Source organism: Nelusetta ayraudi, unplaced genomic scaffold, assembly GCF_046127955.1.
Source record: "Nelusetta ayraudi isolate G7.1 ecotype Tasmania unplaced genomic scaffold, CSIRO-AGI_Nayr_v1 ptg000017l, whole genome shotgun sequence".
In the NCBI taxonomy this organism is placed as follows: Eukaryota; Metazoa; Chordata; class Actinopteri; order Tetraodontiformes; family Monacanthidae; genus Nelusetta; species Nelusetta ayraudi.
In genome coordinates this window covers 768,801-788,198 of record NW_027466067.1, presented here as the reverse complement: position 1 = coordinate 788,198, position 19,398 = coordinate 768,801, and the positions used below count along the sequence as shown (strand labels likewise).

At 43.3% G+C, this 19,398-nt stretch overlaps 2 protein-coding genes across 4 annotated transcripts in view; both read left to right on the top strand.

The window, feature by feature from the left end:
- The window catches only part of LOC142887094 (integrin alpha-5-like), a 44,012-nt gene extending 30,779 nt beyond the window's left edge, over nt 1–13,233 (top strand). Inside the window, exons 20-30 of one of the 2 annotated variants that reach the window (XM_076024417.1) lie at nt 911–1,061; nt 1,689–1,781; nt 2,115–2,194; nt 2,445–2,525; nt 3,976–4,081; nt 4,169–4,327; nt 4,684–4,788; nt 8,995–9,108; nt 9,812–9,913; nt 10,528–10,650; nt 12,380–13,233. In XM_076024417.1, the coding sequence (XP_075880532.1) occupies nt 911–1,061; nt 1,689–1,781; nt 2,115–2,194; nt 2,445–2,525; nt 3,976–4,081; nt 4,169–4,327; nt 4,684–4,788; nt 8,995–9,108; nt 9,812–9,913; nt 10,528–10,650; nt 12,380–12,463 (1,198 nt within the window). In that variant the 3' untranslated portion in view covers nt 12,464–13,233. The remainder of the gene's footprint in view (nt 1–910; nt 1,062–1,688; nt 1,782–2,114; nt 2,195–2,444; nt 2,526–3,975; nt 4,082–4,168; nt 4,328–4,683; nt 4,789–8,994; nt 9,109–9,811; nt 9,914–10,527; nt 10,651–12,379) is intronic. The other variant, XM_076024415.1, reaches the window with a different exon arrangement.
- A 142-nt stretch (nt 13,234–13,375) lies between these two features.
- On the top strand, nt 13,376–18,743 carry fbxo2 (F-box protein 2). 2 transcript variants are annotated; one of them, XM_076024429.1, is made up of 6 exons: nt 13,376–13,596; nt 14,582–14,647; nt 14,982–15,108; nt 15,245–15,337; nt 16,121–16,259; nt 18,269–18,743. In XM_076024429.1, the coding sequence occupies exons 2-6, from the start codon at nt 14,611–14,613 to the stop codon at nt 18,401–18,403; spliced, it is 531 nt and encodes a 176-aa protein (XP_075880544.1). In that variant the 5' UTR covers nt 13,376–13,596; nt 14,582–14,610; the 3' UTR covers nt 18,404–18,743. The 2 variants fall into 2 exon arrangements, with proteins under 2 accessions (XP_075880544.1, XP_075880543.1); XM_076024428.1 differs by having other exon boundaries at nt 13,376–13,600; nt 18,269–18,742.
- Nucleotides 18,744–19,398: the final 655 nt, after the last annotated feature.

Below are 19,398 nucleotides of genomic sequence, written 5' to 3'. Positions count from 1 at the left end.
ACTTCCTCCTCTCGCTGCTCGATCCATACACACATTTTACTACCGCAAAATACAGCTCAGGTAGGGGGTGAGGGGAAGGGGGGGTGGGGCTGCCTGGGGTGGCTGCAGTCGGAGGGCGTCAGGAGGATTTATCGCCGCACCACCGAGGCCTGTTTGCAGGCTGGGGGGCGTCGCTGTCAGCGCGTGGAGCGAGGCGGCGAGGCCGGTTTCCTGCGACAAATCACCGCCGTTCGTCTGCAGATTTGCAGGAGAGACCGAGCCGGCAATGCAAACAGAGTTGCATTGTCTGGAGATGCCCTGAGCCTCTGCTTTTCATTAGTTTAGAGCGACGTCTGAGGCTCGCGGCCTGCACAGAGTCACTGCTAAACGGAGGCAGCAGCCCCGGGGGCCGAGCGTGGGAGCTGCTGTTTTTGTTCCCCGTGTCGTTTCCTTTCTCTTCACCGCTGTCCATAAATGTGATCTGTCTTAATGGGCTGACAAAACAAATGGCTGTCTTGTAGATAATCATGGGAAACAACAAATACGCTCAGCAGCAGGCTGACATGATCACATCAATGGTGACAACATTCATACGTTTAAGATTTTTTTTTTTTTCTCTTTTTGACTAATAATAACCAGGGTGTCGTCATACTCGTGACAATTCAGATGAAGTGCAGCCTTGCTCACGTCAAACAAGCTCTTTGCTTCCAGTTTGATTTATTTATGTATTTATTAGATGTCCTGACGTTCGCCATGTTTTGCAAAAATAACACATTTTCAAAGTTAAACAGACATCCTCTGAGGGTGAACGAGACGGAAGGGTTGCTGTTGCTTTGAACTGTGCAGGACACACACACACGCACACACACACACACACACACACACACACACACCTTGAAAAAGCGACGATGCGATGATTCCCCTCTCACAGTGACAGAACCGAGGTTTACCTGGGTGATGACAACTCGCTGAGCCTGACCTTCAACGCCAGGAATGAAGGAGAGGGAGGAGCCTATGAAGCGGAGCTCTACGTGGTGCTGCCCCCGGAGGCCGATTACAGCGGCATAGCACGCAACAATGCAGTAAGGCGGACTGCATTTATAAATATTCGATTTTGAAAAGAATATTAATTTAGCTGATTTTTTTAAAAATGAGGTTGTGCATGGTTATTTTTATGCTAACCGAAACGTATACGTTATAACGTGAAACTGTCACGTTATCTTGTGAAAAGAGCAGTAGTGCCTTATTTACACCTCGTTTCCTTTAGCTTTGATTCATTCGATTCGAAACGTGGAAGATTATCACGGAAAAACCTGAAAATTATTATGAAAAAACGTGAAAGTTTCACGAAATTACGTGATCATATCATGTTATAATGTGAAAATGATCATGTAAAAATCAGAAATAATAATAATAAATTATAGTTTCACATTATAAAGGGAAAATGATCACGTAAAAACAGTAGTTTTTACTACTATGATAGTTTAGCGTCATACAAGATGTTACGCCCTGTTTTTATTTTAGACTTGCAAAATTAAAACCTGCACTTTATGTTTTCAAAAGAAGCAAACAACAAACAAAGAAGAGAAGAGAAAGTAAAAAAAACAACTATGGGAAGTTGTGAACAGTATATTTCAGGAAATGTGCACCGTCAAGTGACGCAGTGTGTGGCGTGACAGCACCTTCCTGTCTCCACTCCTCCTCTCTAGAGTTTGACTCAACTGACGTGCAGCTACGAGACGGAAAACCAGACCAGCTATCTTGTGTGTGATCTGGGAAACCCCATGAAGTCTGGCACCAGCGTAAGAGGCAGCCACACCCACACGTTGTCTTTGGCCTCGTTTAGGTCTCAGCTCAATTAAGTACAGCCAAACTCCTCTTGCATGCAATTCACAATGTTTTCACAGCCCAAGTGTGTGTGTGTGTGTGTGTGTGTGTGTGTGTGTGTGTGTGTGTTTTACCCCCCCCCCCCTTTTTTTTTTTTAAATCTCCTTTATTTTCATCACATTGACATAATCACTAGGCTTTTTAGTGTGCTTGAATAGAACTGAGGCTACTTTTACAAAAGTATAAATCTTTTTCTGGTTAGTCTCTCCGATTGACAGAGCAAACTTCTGTATTGTATTGTATTCAAGTTATGGGCTGGCCTTCGGTTCACTGTACCCAGAGTCCAGGACACTCACAACATTGTGCAGTTTGAGCTCCAGATAAGAAGGTAGGCTCACATGACACAGGAAAATGCGTTGTTTGTAATTTCCAGTGTTAAAAGCACCTCCAAAATTCCCATGATGATGATGATGATGGTGATGATGGTGATGATGATGATGATGATGATGATGAGATAAGTGGCGTTGTTATTTGTTAAGGTTAGACTCGGTTTTGCAAGTGTAAATTCATATCTTGTGGCTTTATCTCTTTTTCCTCTGTTGAAAAAACCCCCTCTCATCTGCCATTTTGTGCCGTAGCAAAAATGCGAACAACTCGGAGAGTGAGGTGGTGTTCCATGAGTTGGAGGTGGCTGCCATGGCTGATGTCATACTGCAGGGGTGAGGCTTCGTCAACAACATTGCATGACTGTGACATCATGTTTTAAGTGTACTGAAAAAGGTCACAACAAGCGCATGAAAAATCCATCCAATGAATGACATGCAGCAAATACATAACCTGACAAACAGCCAGCCAGGAAAAGGAAGGTTTGTAATTGTATAACTATTACTATCACTATTCCTGCGACTTAAATTACGTTTACAACACATTTTGGCCAGTTGTCATTTTTTTCTGGAACACAGTATGTTGCGACTCAACTCAGTACATTTTGTCTTGCCTGTGCTGTTTGGGTTTGCAGAGCTGTTGTCAAATAAAAAGGGATAGTTCACCCACAACTGATGTTTCACCCATTTGCTCCTCAGTCTGAAGAGATGCAGCTCTTGTAACATTTCATACTCCACGTCTAGTCCAGGAGTTTCACTGGTAGACAGCATTCAAGCTATGGATTTCCAATGTAAACAACAGAAAATTAAATGTCTCCCTATGTGTGGAATACGCGGCAGTCAAATTTGACCAGCGAGTACGATGTGATCATGACGTTTTTTTTTTTATTTCTGAACAGGCACGAATCTGATTTAGTCTAAACAGTACGAGGCCACTTTCGTAGAATCATACCCATATATCCACCACATATTTTTACACATACACACATATATGTATATATATATGTATGTATGTATGTATGTGTGTATATATGTATGTATATATATATATATATATATACCACACATACACACATATATATATACATATATATATACATATATATATATATGTATATATATATGTATATATGTATATATATATATATATATATATATATATATATATATATATATATATATATATATACATATATGTATATATATATGTATATATATATATATAAATATGTATATATATATGTATATATATATATATATATATATATATATATATATATATATACATATATACATATATATATACATATATATATATGTATATATATATATATATATATATATATATACATATATACATATATATATATGTATATATATATATATATATACATATATACATATATACATATATATATACATATATATATATATGTATATATATATATATATATATATATATATATATATGTGTGTGTATGTGTAAAAATATGTGGTGGATATATGGGTATGATTCTACGAAAGTGGCCTCGTACTGTTTAGACTAAATCAGATTCGTGCCTGTTCAGAAATAAAAAAAAAAACGTCACGGACACATCGTACTCGCTAGTCAAATTTGACTGCCGCGTATTCCACACATATATATAAATATATATGCAAACCCCTGGTATATAAATTATATGCTTTATTACTTTGAATTTGTGTGTTCTGACCTTTTCAGGCCATCACATATACCTGTAAACTCCCAAACACTGAGAGACAACTGATCTTTTGTCTGTGTTTGTAGTGTTTCCCGCCCAGACACGATCGTCTTTCCTCCTCCCAACTGGAGTCCCAGTCAGAGTCTGAGGGAGGAGCAGGACGTTGGGCCGGAGGTCCTCCAAGTCTACGAGGTGCAGCGAGACTCTGCAGCTTCCACCAGGCAAAAAAAACCCCAAACCTTTTTAATCTCACCACGATCTCTCTGCCCCGTACCGTAGTTGATCAACAACGGCCCCAGCTCGGTGAGCCCGTCCACCTTAGAGGTGAGCTGTCCCTTGAAGGCCCAGGGCCACCAGCTGCTCTACCCGCTGGAGGTGGTCACCCAGGGGCCACTCAGCTGCTCTTCCAAGCACACATTCAATGCACTGAAACTCAAGGTGAGGCCACGCCCACTGTAAACGTTGCCAAAAACTAGGGATGCACTGATACCAAATCGAGGGTAGCACAGGTACTTGCATTTTGGTACTCACCGATAATAATACTGAGTACTTAGTAAGGCCCATTACAGATTTCTCAGCACAGTTTTACTGCAGTACAAACACACATTTGACAAAATTGTCATCGACGTACATATTACAACTGGTATTGGTGTTTCGTATTTTACGAGGTTGAGTACTTGGCCCCCCGGTATCTGTACTGATACTCGATGCTGGTATCTGTATTGGTATCGGTGCATCCCTACCAAAAACATCTGGTCGGTTCTGGACCTTCAATACTGGTTCTCTGTCTGCAGCTCCAGTCTCCGAAGAGAGAAGGTCCCTCGTCTTTCAAATCCGGCACTGAGCATCTCATCCAGAGAAGAGAGCTGCATAAAGACCTTGGTGAACAAGGGAACCTGGTGAGCATGGTTACGAAACCCAAAGCAGTCGTATGGAAAGAACGTTATTTACACGATAAACAATTTATCTGAGTTAAGAAGAAGTTTTGACCATTGTGCCGATCTCATGTCTTGAATCAGAGTGAGGAAAAATATCTTACACCAATGATGAAGGTGATTATGTTTGATTCATCAGTTTACTGTTTATTCGACACTATTATCGTAAACAAGAATCATGTACAACTGTGAATACTTATATCCTAGTGTGTGAACGTTTCTGTCGTCCATACTTCAACATGCACAACAACTCGACAACTCAACATGACGTTTGCTTCTGTATACACACTCACTCGTTTCTTTTGTGTTCTTGCCTCTTGACTCTTTTTTTATATTTTAAATGTGGTGGCGTCTATCCCAAGCTGATGCTAATTTCGAGCTCTCCTGAGACATTTTTAGGCCCCTAAACATTTGTAGTAGTTCTAAACCGGGGACCAGGAAACACAACTTTGATGTGTTACGTCTGTAGAGTTTCCCTGTAATTCCACCAAGCATCAGTCTCGCCAACTCTCCGTGCCTGGGTGCCTAAACTTTGGTGGGACCAGAAATGAGAGAGGAGTGATAATCGGTTGCATATTTGTCTGCTCAGCTGTGTTTAGCCTAGCTTAGCGCAAAGACCAGGAGCAGAGAGAAAAAAACAAAACATGGACTTTTCTGAAACCCAAAAGCGCCAGCTGGAGTTAACAATGTTTACCTACCACCCCCCCCACTACCCACACCTTCCACCCCCCTCCTCTTTCTGTCATCACAGCTTCTCATCAGCAGGGAATTGTTGACACTTCTATTTTCTTCCTTGCCGTGTGATGTAACATGTTAGCGATGTGGATCTGCAGAGCTCTCCAACCACAGCAGTGGCTCTTTAATGGTTGACCACTGCTCTTGTGTCAGCTGTTTCGTCCCCATTCATTTCTACGTCTTAAAATTCAAAAGATTCTGTCTCATGAATGGACTTTGAACACTCATTTGAAGCAACCTGTAGCAAAAATAGTCCTAACTGTAGTTAGGCGTCTCGATTGAAAAAAACACTTTGGTCGTAATGAGATTACTTTGACTTTTTTTTTCCAACAGAGGAAATGGACTGGCAGTAATGAGCTCTGGTCAACATCTCCGGTTGCAAGCTGTAATTGTTTCTGAGATGACACTAATTAGGTTTCCAATCTGTTGGGTTGCATTCGTGCATTTCACATCGCATGCTGTAAAGTCCAACAAGCTGTCCTGTATTATATTCATCAGAACAACTTCTGTAAATTGAATGATGTCTTAAAAAAATATTTAAATCTGACAGTAAATGATAACCAGTTTCAAGTATCTGTAGAATTTAGCAATTAAAAGTTTCTTTGAAATTGATTAATGTAATGGAATAATATCTAAATATAGTTTAGTTCAGTCCATTACAGTTGAAAAGAAATAATAAAAAGGTGGTGTAACAATGACAAGCAGTAAAACAAGCTGCTCAGATGCTGTTAGCAGAGAGTCCTATTAATATATATCAAAGTGAGCAGCGGTTTTCAGAGGGGCATGGTGTCCAGATGACCGCAGTAGTTCGTACCTACTACCAAACTAAACATAGCAACAGCTCATGCAAGTATTTTCTCTTGATCTGCTGTAAAAGTGATGACTTTATCTTGGACTGAGGTCCCTCCCTATATGTAATAGCGGCGGCCCGGAAGTACAAACCGTGGCTCCAAGTGGATTACTAGCTGACAAAAGCCCTCATCTTCGACGATGCTAAAGGGCTGGTCGTCCACCTTAAGCCCTCGGCTCATCTCTGGCAAACCTTTTGCATTTATCAACCGCCGTGGCAGCTTCTTCGTAGGCTTTTAAAACACCGTGGTGGCGATGCTGGTTTTTGAGGTGGCTAATTTTCCCCCCTCCTGAAATATTTGCCCAACATTTGTTGCAAATAGCACGCAAAATGTCATCTTCAGACACGGCAAAGTAGTCCAACACAATTGACGCCATGTTTGTTGTCACACACACTGGCTGTGTCTCAATTCAGGGTCTGCGTCCTTTCGAAGGAAGCGTCCTCCGTCGGAAGGCGGGTCCTTTGAAGGACCTGGCCGAGAAAGACAAACCCAAACCCGCCTCCCTGGTAACCACATGGGACGGTCTAGCCTTTAGCGTATTTCCTGGTTGCGTCACTGCCGTTCCCTACTGCTGGCCAACCCCGGAAGTGACGTTTTTATAGAATCAAGCTAACCGCTGGCTCGCCATCCAACGGCATTGGATGTTCAACAAGTAAAAATCCTATGTTAAAAACGGAATATTTTACGTGAAATTTGAGGATCCGAGGATGCTTTGCAGCAGCACGCAAAGCATCCTGGGATACAGAAGGACGCAAAGAATAGTCTGAAGAATAGGCTGTCTAACCTTCGAATCGGCTAAATGTAGGGTGCATTTCGAGGGCGCATTTGGAGCGTCCTTTGGATATTTTAGAAATTGGAGAAATTGAAGTCTTTGCGCAATGCTATGACGCAACTGGCCTTCAAATGCCGGCTACGACGGATGCAGACCCTAAATTGAGACACAGCCACTGGGGAAGTTTATGTCTCGTGGCGTGCAAATTTGTTTTTTTCTAGGAGGTTTTTGGGAAAACCATGCCTCGATTATGGCACAGGTAGGATGTCCATGGAGAAAGGGAGCGCTTGATTTGCTCACCCTAACACAACTACAGCACAGCACTGGCAGTCTCAGCAATCTTGGCCAGAGCTTTTATATCGGAGCTATTTTTAATAATTTTTTAATAATATCGGATTTATCGATATGACGTCAAAATCTCTAATATCGGGCCGATAAATATCGGGCCAATATTACGATATTTACCATGCACCCTTAAAAAAAAAATCCTATGGCACACCACCAACCAACAACATTATAAAATGACACTTTTTAGACTAATGATAACAATTCAGTCTTTTCATTTATTTCTACTCAGTCAGTGTGAAACCTGGGAAACCTGATTAGATGCACACAAAGCTGACGTCCTGGGAGGAATTGAGGGATCAAAATGGGCTCACATTCCTTTGAAAGCACAGTCGCTAAACAATGAGATTATTTTTCTTGGATTAATGAAGTGAATTTGTGTACATTTTCATGGCACACCTGACATTTTCTCACGGAACACTAGTGTAGCCGCGGCACAGTTGTTGTAAAACACTGCTATAAATGACCGAAACAGGACGATGCTCAGCGTGACTAAAATCAGTTCTACTCCTGACGAGCAGGGCAGTTTACCGGTGACCTTGCTTGGTGGAGGGACAGCCTCATCTACTCAGATTCGAATTGTGCTTCCTCTTGGTCAACCAGGAGTTCGTCTTTGTCACAGTACTTTTCCATTCGGCATGCCAGCCACGCCCACCTCATCAGCCACTCCACTCACCTGTGCTCACAGCTGCTCTTCATCTGCAATCAGCTCAGTATATATGCTCCTGCTCCACACCCACTCTTTGCCAGATTGTTTCAGTCTTTGATGAAATAAACGATGGCTGCCATGTTGACTGGCACAACTTGGACCCTTGAAGCAGCAGAATTTTGTTGGCAAAAAGCAGCCAGCTAGAAATAGAAGCCACGTAATGGCAACATCAGCAGAGTGTAATTAAAGTGTATGAGTCATACAGCTGGTCGAGGCCACACTTAAGCCCCTCCCACACAGACGCCACCACGCCGCAGCCTCGGCAGACGGCCAGAGGTCATGTGACTTCCCAGTTACCTGAGTATTAATACACCACAGCCTCAACCACACAGTGGCTGGTGAAGCTGTTTGCTGCTGCGTCGAATGAGATTTTACTACGATAGATGATGTGTCAAGACTCCAGAAGGACGATGAGACAGACAGACAGAGAGACAGACACTTTATTTATCCCAAAGGAAATTCAGTTTCTCAGCTGCACAACCATTCATCAGTAAATCAGTTCATTAAATAGTGCATAGAGAGTAAGAGAATAATTAAAATAAAATATTTGAGGTAATACATTGTAAAACACTTAAGTATTAGCAGATAGTTGATCTTCTGCAATGTGCATTTCACGTCTACGCCATCAGTGACGTCATATTAAGTCAACTCTAAATGAATACACCTCAAATGACCCTCAATATGACACTACGGCTCAAGAATCCATTCAGAGTTCAGAGATATACCACTAACCAACAGCCTTCCTGTGCTCCCTCCAGACGTGCAGCTCGGTGGAGTGCTGGCGGCTGCGCTGCACCGTCGGGTTGCTCCAGCGAGGAGCCAGCGCCCTGCTGACTCTCAGGTCCAGAGTCTGGGCCGAAACCTTCATTGAGGTGAGCGCCGTCACTGTCTGTCTGTCTGTGTTCACCTACTGCCCTCTGCTGGGTGGGTTGTGAAACAACAACTTAACTGCTGCCCGCTCTTTACGCACTTGTAGTGCCATTGTACTTCTCTCAGAGCGTCACCTGGTGTTTTGAGCGTGTTTTGCGTTTGGGTAACGATGCGGTTACAAGAAACTGCAACGGTGGAAACATTCTGTGTTACAGTACAGCAGTGTTTTTAAGTAGCACTGAGCACTGTCCTGTTGCGGCCATTTATCGTATTCCACTACAAAGTATTTTATCTATGTCTGGTGTTTTCCTTTCCTGGTGTGTACAATAGTTGGTGTTCTTCTTCTATCTGATCCCTAATCCTGTGAGTGAGTAGCGCTCGCCGAAAAAGGTGAAATTAAATCAGTTTTTAAAGAATGGAGAGGAGCCTGTGCTGATGGTCGTAACGGCTCTATTTGAGTTTGAGTGTAAGGTGATGTAATGTCCTCAGTGTCATCATTTACCTGGTTAAATTAAGGATATGGCACTAATACCGGTGAGCCATACGAGTGTCCGTCCTGGTCAATTCAGCTCTGTGCTGACCTGAATACCAATGAGGTGAAATCAAGCACAGAGAATATGTGGATGGAGTGATGTACAGTATATTTGCGCTGCTATTTATTTCCAAGTGCTAAAAGTGTCTCCCCATTGCCCCTGCTGTCCACAGAGGGCGCACAAGCAATATTTCCTGGAGTGCGCCGTTCACTTCCAGGTGGATGGGATGCCGTACAACATCCCTCCCAAAGTCAAGCCATCGGGATCCAAGAGGGTAATAGTATAATAATTATCAGATATACCAGGTGTATTTCTGTGTGTGGAGTGAAACTGTGGAACAAACTGAAGGGGGCGCTGAGGCCACTGTCCAAGCATGAGCGTGTTCGAACAGCAGTACAAACATGTGGTTATCACCAGGTACGGGGAAGAAGAAGGTTGGCTAGAGCACAAGGGTTTACACCTTGTGACATGATTATTTATTTTTCCTATTATTGGCATCAGCAAATATGCTGGTTAACTGTATGTGAAATAACAGGTTATGCAGGAGATAACCAGGTGATAACATGAACATTATGTGGATAAGGGTGGCATTAAATAATCAAACGCTTCATCCTACTGCTTTTTGAACATGTTATGTTAGTATGAGATCTATTGTTCTTGGCTGATTTAAATGTCTTCATTTGTTCTTTTGTTTTTTTTATTTCAAAGTATTACTATTACCCAGTAAAGCCTTCATTCATTCATTCATTCATTCATTCATTCATTTATTCATCAACAGGATGAGCTTGTGAACATTGATGTGTGTGCGTGTGTGCGTATATGTGCACAGTGTGCAGTCCAGGCAGAGTTGCCCCCACTGAACAGTGCAATGGTTGTTTTGTTCCTCAGGTGGTGATGACGGTGACGTGGAACAAACAGGACAGCTTGTTCTTTGTTCCAGTGTGGATCATCATCCTGGCTGTGCTCGCTGGGCTGCTCCTACTTGCCCTGCTCATATATTTCCTATACAAGGTAACTAACTAAGCCACGGACAGTGCAAGGCCCCAGTGTAGTAGCGTATGAAAATGGTGGTAACGAGGGAAACTTGCCAGGTGAATGCTGGAGAACAGGAGTGTCACAGCAGGGAGACTTGCCTCAATCATTTTTCAGAACCATGGCCTCAGACTTGGAGGTGACTTGGAGGTGCTGACTCTCATCCCAGCCGCTTCACACTCGGCTGCAAACCGCACCAACGCGCATTGAAGGTCCTGGCTCAATGAAGCCAACACGAACACATCATCTGCAAAAGGCAGAGACGCAATCATGTGGTTCCCCAACCGGACCCCCTCCGGCCCCTGGCTGCGCCTAGAAATTGTGTCCATGAAAACAATGAACAGAACCGGTGACAAAGGGCAGCTCTGCTGGAGTCCAACATGCACTGGGAACAAGTCTGACTTACTGCCGGCAATGCGAACCAGACTTCTGGTTCATACAGGGACTGAACGGCCCTTAACAGAGGGCCCTGGACCCCATACTCCGGGAGCACCCCCAACAAGATGCGTCGAGGGACACGGTCGATCGCTTCTCCAGATCCACAAAGCACATGTGCACTGTTTGGAGGGAACTCCCATGAACCCTTGAGCAACCGGCCGAGAGTGTGGACCTGGTCCAGGACTCTGCGTCCCGGACAGAATCCACATTGTTCCTCCTGAATCCGAGGTTCGACTATCGGCCGTGTCCTCCTCTCCAGCACCCTGGAGTAGATGTGTCAACCATGGGGCCTCGGGGCGGATCTCATCCACCCCGGGGCCTTACCACTGAGGGTCTTTCTGACCACCTCGGTGACTTCAGCTTGGGTAATGGACGACTTCTCCCCCGATTCTCGCCTTCTGCTCTCTCAGCCGAAGACGTGACTGCAGGATTAAGGAGATCTGCGAAGTATTCCTTCCACCACCGGACAACACCCCCCGAGTCGAAGTCAACAGCTCCCCTGTCATTGCCCACATGTGCGTTGAAGTCCCCCAGTGCACACCATCTGGGTCAAGGTCAAAGGAAGGTCGCAGGAAGTTACAAGACGAGAGAGCCGTTCAGGGCGAACAACACGTTGTGTCAGTGGATACATAAAGAGCGCTTTAAAACTGGTAGATGTACCATAACACAACAAGATAAACAACAACAACAAGCACTGGTCTTAGTGAACAAGTGGTGGTCACTAAGTGAGCAATAGACATGAGAATAATTACGAATGAAAGACTTTATTTTGTTTAAATAATTTTCTAGATATTGACAAAATAGCAGAAGTTACCAGGCAACACAAAGAACTTAAAAGCAAAGTGCCTTTTAAATGTATTTATTTAAAATGATGTGCAAAAAAACCCCATGAGACAGAGAATTAAAAAAAAATGGAATACACTTTAAAGAAATTATGAACTTAAGAAGTAAAGTAAAAATTGACTCAAGTTTTAAAAAACAAAACGATTAAGGCCAATGACAAACTAAAAATAAACTTTGAAGCACTGTATTTACATTGTACAGCCATGATGTCACAGTCAAAACTACTGAGCGACAACTCAACCACAACAAGAAAAAAAACAAATACCTGTGGAAAAAAATGACAAGACAGTAAAATACAAGTGTAGAATCGAAGTGACAATATCACAGGAGAAGACAATGTTCCAGGAGAAGATCCACTTAGAAAAAAAAACAGATAGTTTCTACTGATGTCTATTTACATGTACATTTTTTTCCTTTCCCTCTTCAGATGGGCTTCTTTAAGAGGACGGACCCGTATGGCACCACCATGGAGAAGGCCCAGCTCCGACCGCAGGCCTCCTCTGAAGCTTAGAGCCCCCGACTGCAGCAGCTTCCGGAAGAACTGCAAAATACTGTCACATTTGTCAAAGAATATACATATAAAAACAAACTAAAAACATTGTGCTAATGGAAAGCAGGCGGGCCAAACGTGGGGACACTGACGGGGCCCCGCTGCATCACTGGAGCACACCAACGTCATGCAGCTCAACATGCACTGTTGCTTCATGAGCAAAAGGGTTTTTTTTGGAGCTTGGCAATTTATAAAGAAGAAGAAGAAGAAGAAGAAGAAGCAAATTCTTGCTGGAAGCTCAAATCTGTCCATTTGTTTTTGTAAGATATTTTCCCGCTGCCACGTGGATCAACCAGGAAGGAGGTGTTTCAACAATTTCCCCATCGTTTGAATACAGGGAGAGAAAAAAAAAATGCACGTTCAACAAAAGGCACTAAAAGCAACAATATTTTATGATTTGGAAAAAAAACAACATTTAATTTAGTTCTTACTTCCAGGTGTATTTTTTTTTTGATGACTGCTTTTGTACGATTTATTCACAGGTCTTTATTTATGGCACAGTGTTTTTTTGATTTTTTTTGCTTTGGTTATTGAATGTTGTACTGTACCGTCTGCAGGGACAATCCTGATAAAACTGCAATGTTGAACTTGAATCACTCCTCTCCCATATTGGGAGGTTAATGTGTGTATGCTGTGTGTGATGTGTGTAATGCATTCATTGTGTTATGACCCATTGGTGTTGTGGCTGAGATTAAACTCTGCTATGTGTACATACCCCTTTCAAACAAGAACTGATTTTGTTGTAGGAATTAGTACACCGATTATCTATCTATTGATCTATCTATCTATCGATCGATCTATCTATTGATCTATCTATCTATCTATCGATCCACCCTGTGATTACTATGCTGTCTTTCCCACTTGTTATTGATGTGCTGACTCCCACATGCATTTGTTGCTAAATGTGTGGTTGAAACTGAGCTCTGCACATCCAGCCTCCCCCCACCTCCTGTCTGTTTCACTGCGTATGTGTGTGTGTGTGTGTGTGTGTGTGTGTCCTCCCTGGTTATAAAAGCTGCAGAGTCACGGGAGTGTTGCTGTCCTGCAGAAGGAGCTCGGCTGTGAGGTGAGGCCAGACTGACGCACCCGGTGCTGTGAGTGAGTACCATGTTTCTTGCCTCTCATGCCACACACACACACACACACACACACACACACACACACACACACACACACACACACACACACACACACACACACACACAAACACTGGACAGTGTGTGGTGTTGGTGTAATGTGTGAGCCTCACCTACAGCTTAGCAAGGCCAGATGACTCAGTAGTTTGGGGCTGAAGGGGAAATGCAGCAGCTTAATGCAGCAAACTTGAATTTGATGTGCAGAAATGACCCATTGGCATCATCACTTACACTTTGTCTCTCATCTGAAGCAACTCTGAATATTACTGCGACTGTGACTGCAACTGTTATTGTGACTGTTACTGTGACTGCTGTTGTTACTGTGACTTTGCAACTTTTACTGTGACTGTGACTGTGACTGCAACTGTTATTGTGACTGTTACATTTACTGTTACTGTGACTGTTACATTTAATGTTACATTTAATGTTACTGTGACTGTGACTGTTTAACACATTCTGACATGATACAGAAAACATTCAGGAAATTCATTTTAATTCCGTGTCCGCACAAAATGGTGTCATGGTGGTTCCCAGTGTTTTGGGAGAAACACCAGCAGAGACGTGTCGCCCTGTGTGGAACCAACAGAACGTCATGACGCTGAGTGTCCACATCAGGACGCCGGCAGAGCCTTTTCCTGCTGACTGTTTGATTCCTGGCTGATACTCTGTGATTCCTCTATTCAGCATTGTCCGCAGTGGGTTGGGTGGCTATTATGTTCTGTCTGTTGTGCATCAGTCAGCAGAGAGTGTATTAAGGTTTGGGTCGGGATGGGACTTTGTGTAGGATTTTTTTTTTTTATTAAACAAAACAAAATGAAACCCAAAGACTTTCTCTTGACTGAACTATTGATGAGCCAGCGTTGATCACTGCAGTGTTTGTTTGTACATGTTTGCATGAGCAGTATGTGTCTGATTGATCAGTAAGATGTTTCCCTTTGTGTAGGCCCTACTTTCCACTGTGAGTTGATCATAATGGGCAAGAACCTGCTGAAGAATCCCAGTGGGGAAGGTCAGATCGCATCTCATCTTCATTTGACAAAACAAAGTTGGGCTACAAATTTAACTGTAATTGACCCCACAACTGCGAGATGCTAACACATTTACGCATTCTAATTCAGTTTCCCCTCATGTGTTCTTCACCTTGACATCTCGGAAACATCAACTGTAATGAACCTCAAACTGTTCGTTTATCAACCTTCTGTCTTACGGTACTTGATCCAAGTTCACATTCTTGCGTTCAGGCTATTCCTAAAACTGTTAACCACTGTATGGCAGGTTCGACTTGGTTAAATGTGATCGTGTGCCATTAGTTAATCTTCAATTATTTTTTTCTTTCTTTCCAGAGCAGCTACAGTACTGGGACCTGACAGAGAATGGGGGGAGTGAGTGGAAGGTCGAGGACATGCCGGGAGACTGCGGCTTCAACTTCTGCAATGACCAAGTGACCAAATACTTTGCAACCTCCTTTGAGTTGAGTCAGCTGCCAGTTTAGCTTTTTCTATCTATCTATCGATCTGTCTGTCTATCTGTCTATCATTCTCACTTGTACTTGTCCGCTTAAATCAACACGGTGCCATGTCTCTGCACTCTCATCTAATCCAATCAGGCGCTGTCTGAAGAGGCAGGTAGTGGACCTGCTGGAGGAGGACTTCACCGCGGAGCAGCTGGACGCCCAGCCCGCCGTGGTGGTTGGGGACTGGTAAGAGCCGACCATGGATGTATCATAAGAACTGGATACCGGACCGGCAATATGGCGGCGCACTAATTTTTTCCCCAGTGGCCACTTGCAATACAAAGGCCTGTAAAAAATGGCTGACAGGACGACCTTTGACCTGAAACGTAGTTCATAGCAAATCTTTCTATCGAAGAGTCTTCAGTCGTGATCTTTTAGCCTTTCAAAAAAATATTAAGGCCAGAAAATCAGCAGAAAAGAGTTTTAGATTCCCTGCGTGACATAATGGCGTTGTACCTGCTGCTGTGGCTCAGCTCCTTCTGATTGGCTGACGCGTCCTGATGCATCATGGGAGTTACAGAGGCATGATGGGAAGTGCTACATGCTGTAATGCCGAAGTCAAAAACTTTTCTGCCGTCTGGCGCTGAGTGAACAACTACATTGAAATAAATGGGGGCCATGTTGGAATCTGGAGGTCTGGAGTCGTCAGAGATAGGCTGTGGCTGTGGCTGTGTCTATGTCTCAATTCAGGTCCTCCGAAAGATACAGAAGGACGCTAAGGATAGTAGCGGTACATCCTTCGAATCGGCTAAAAGTAGGGTGCATTTCAAGGACGCATTTGGAGCGTCCTTCGAATTTTAGCGAATTGGGACAAGCCTTCGCGCAGTGCTATGACACAACTGGTCTTCAAATGCAGGCTTCGAAGAATGCAGACAACAAATTGAGACACAGCCATAGTGTGCGCTTGGGTGGGAGCGGGCGCCTCTGAGGGCCACCGGCTGGCAGGTGGTGATACTGTGTGTCCTGCAGGTACAGTGGGAGGAGCGACTGCGGTTGCACCTACGAGATGACGGCGAGTCTGCTGAGTGAGAACCAAGACGTCATCCAGGAGTTCAAGGCCGAGCCGGTGACGCTCGATCCCGAGAGTGACGACTGCTCGTGGAAACAGGTACGCCTGCAGTGACCAGTTGACTTCTGGGAGCTCGCCATCACTGCGATACAGAGCCCCAAAGGAAGGCATGGGCAAACTATGGCCGGGGGGGCCATATGCAGCCCGTTAAGCTTTTTAAATCCGGTCCACTGAACTTGAAGAAATGATATGAATAATCAGTAAGTCATAAAATAGTTGTATTTCATCCCTTTTTTCAGTGTTTTAAGAATTGTTTCAATAAAGAGCTAAATACCGCATAGCTTCAAAGACACAGATTTTGTTGAAACTTTGCTTTTGTTCATTTTCAATTGACATTTAAGGACGTGTTTTCTTACATATCCCATTATATAGTTTTTCCTCCTATAAGGTGGGTCACCAAAACACTCCATCCATCTGCTCCTGCTCCGGCCCCTCTGTCACATTTCAGAACCTGTTAGGGGCCCACCTGTCAAAAAGTTTGTCCACCCCTGTCCCCTCCAGACATACGGGGGAAAAGAATTTTGAGGTTAGTTAGTTGTCCCACTTAAAAAGATGAGGTCTGTAGTGTTCATCATAGGGTACACTTCAACTGTGAGAGACAGAATGTCAAAAAAAATTTCCAGGAAATCAGATTGTATGATTTTCAAAGAATTTATTTTGATAATTGTGCAGAAAATAAGTATTTGATCAAAAACAAAAGTTTACCTCACTACTTTGTAATGTAACCCTGGTTGGCAATGACAGAGGTTAAACGTTTCCTGTAGGTCTTCACCAGGTTTGCACGCAGTGTGGCTGGTATCTTGGCCCATTCTTCCTTGCAGATCTTCTCAAGAGCCGTGATGTTTTGGGGCTGTCGCTGGGCAACACGGACTTTCAACTCCCTCCACAGATTCTTTATTGGATTGAGGTCCGAAGACTGGCTAGGCCACTCCAGAACCTTGAAATGCCACTCCTTCATTGCCCAGTCGGTGTGTTTGGGATCATTGTCACGCTGGAAGATCCAGCCACGTTTAGAAGGAGGTGTTTGCCCAAAATCTCACAATACATGGGCCCATTTATCCTTTCCTGAATACGGATGAGTCGTCCTGTCCCCTTTGCAGAAGCAGCACAAAAGCATAATGTTTCCACCCCCCATGCTTCACAGTGGGTATGGTGTTCTTGGGATGCAACTCAGCTTTCTTCTCCCTCCAAACACAGCAAGTGGCGTTTATACCAAAGAGTTCCATTTTGGTCTCATCTGACCACATGACATTCTCCCAATCCTCCCCTGAATCATCCAGATGGTCTCTGGCAAACTTTAGACATGCAAATGTGCTGTCTTAAGCAGGGGGACCTTTCAAGCACTGCAGGATTTTAATCCATGACAACGCAGTGTGTTACGAATAGTAACTTTTGTTGCTGTGGTCCCAGCTCTCTTCAGGTCATTGACCAGTTCCAATCTTGTCCCTTGTGTCCTTAAGACAGCTCTTTGGTCTTGGCCATGGTGGAGAGGTTGCAGTGTGACTGTTTTGAGGGTGTGGACAGGTGTCTTTATACAGATGACGAATACAAACAGGTGCCATTAACACAGGTAACAGGTGGAGGATAGAAGAGCTTCTTAATGAAAAAGTAACAGGTCAGTGGGGGCCAGAATTCTTGCTTGTTTCTAAATACTTTATTTCTGCATTATTATCGAACAAATTCTTTGAAAATCATACAATGCATCTTTTTAAGTGGGACAACTTGCTGAATCGGTGGCTGCCAAATACTTTTTTTGTCCCATGTATATATATATGTATATATATGTATATTTTGTACAGTATACACACACTAGGAAAAGAAAAGCTTGCACAAATTTTCTGAATGTGTATGTAAAAGCAGAAATCTCAACCCTCCTCCTCCTCCCTAACTATATCTCCTCACTTTGATTTGATTTCCTACACGTCATTAGCAGTTACTGTAGCTTGCTCAGTTGTACCTAAATGTTTTTTTTCCTTCTTCTTCATTAGGACGGTCTCCTTCAGAACTGAGGTGACCTGATAACATTCTGCTCCTGTGTTTGAACTCAGGTGGCACACACATTTACCGACTACGGCCCAGGAATGCGTTTCATCCTGTTCGAACACGGAGGACAAGACACCAAGTTCTGGGACGGCTGGTTTGGAGTGCGAGTCACTGGGAGCTACGTCACTATTGAGGTGTAGAAAGATGGGATGTAAAGTGCTCTCTCTCTCTCACACACACACACACATACACACACACGCAGGAGCAATTGCAAGGAGCAGACAAAAGAAGGAGGGAGTCTACATTGATGTGCTCTAGAATGAAGGAATTGCAGTGATTTGCATACTTAAAGAGGAAATGTATCTAAGTCTGCCTATTATGAAAAGAAAAAATGCTGCTGCGATAGAGACTTCAGTTTAGATTACAGCCACACTGGCATTTCAGCCTGGCTGAGCTGAAATGACAAAGAACTGCTTGTGATGCTTCTTGTACTGTTAACGACTGTGGTTGCTGTAAGCAGTCGAGTTGCTAATGTCCAAGATTAAAAAAAAACTAAACTAAACAAAAAAACAAAGTGTGAGTTTTGCTGCTGTGTTTTCATTTTTGAATGAAGTGGATGTGGCGAAGCCTTGTTCTGGCAGAACTGCAGAATTGTTGTTTCGATGCTCTGTAAAATGTGACAGATCGGCCTGGAGTTGCTCAGCCCCCGGTTATAGCAGTTTCTTTGTCCTGGTAAATTGGCTAATTCTCTTGTTTATAACAGAGCAGTTGACAGCTGTTCTCTGTTCTCATATCTTGCTAGTTACGGAGACTGAAATATGTCCCACAGTACAATGATACAATGAAGCAAGCGTGAACTCACTCAGTAAGTCTTCTCACCAGGAGATGCAGGGATCCACAGGAGCTGCTTGAAACGTCACATCCTCCACTTACAGGGGTGTCAAACTCAAATACACAGTGGGCCAGAATTTAAGACTTGGACAAAGTCTCGGTCCAACATTGATATTTATTGGAAAAATCTTCCTGCACATAGAAAAGTGAAACTTTTAATATGGACCCAAACAAATTTGGCCTCAACCTGCACATGCAACAGGCAAAGCTTAATACTAGACAATAAACTTAAAACTTAATATTGCACACAGGCAAAATCAAATTTTAAAATAAAAATTAAATCACACTAAAATAAATAAAATGT

Coding starts and splice junctions, on each gene's coding strand:
- fbxo2 (XM_076024429.1), top strand. CDS start 14,611: ATGGGCAAGAACCTGCTGAAGAATCCCAGTGGGGAAG. Junction 15,109..15,244: donor TACTTTGCAACCTCCTTTGA/GTTGAGTCAGCT, acceptor TAATCCAATCAG/GCGCTGTCTGAAGAGGCAGG. Junction 15,338..16,120: donor GCCGTGGTGGTTGGGGACTG/GTAAGAGCCGAC, acceptor TGTGTCCTGCAG/GTACAGTGGGAGGAGCGACT.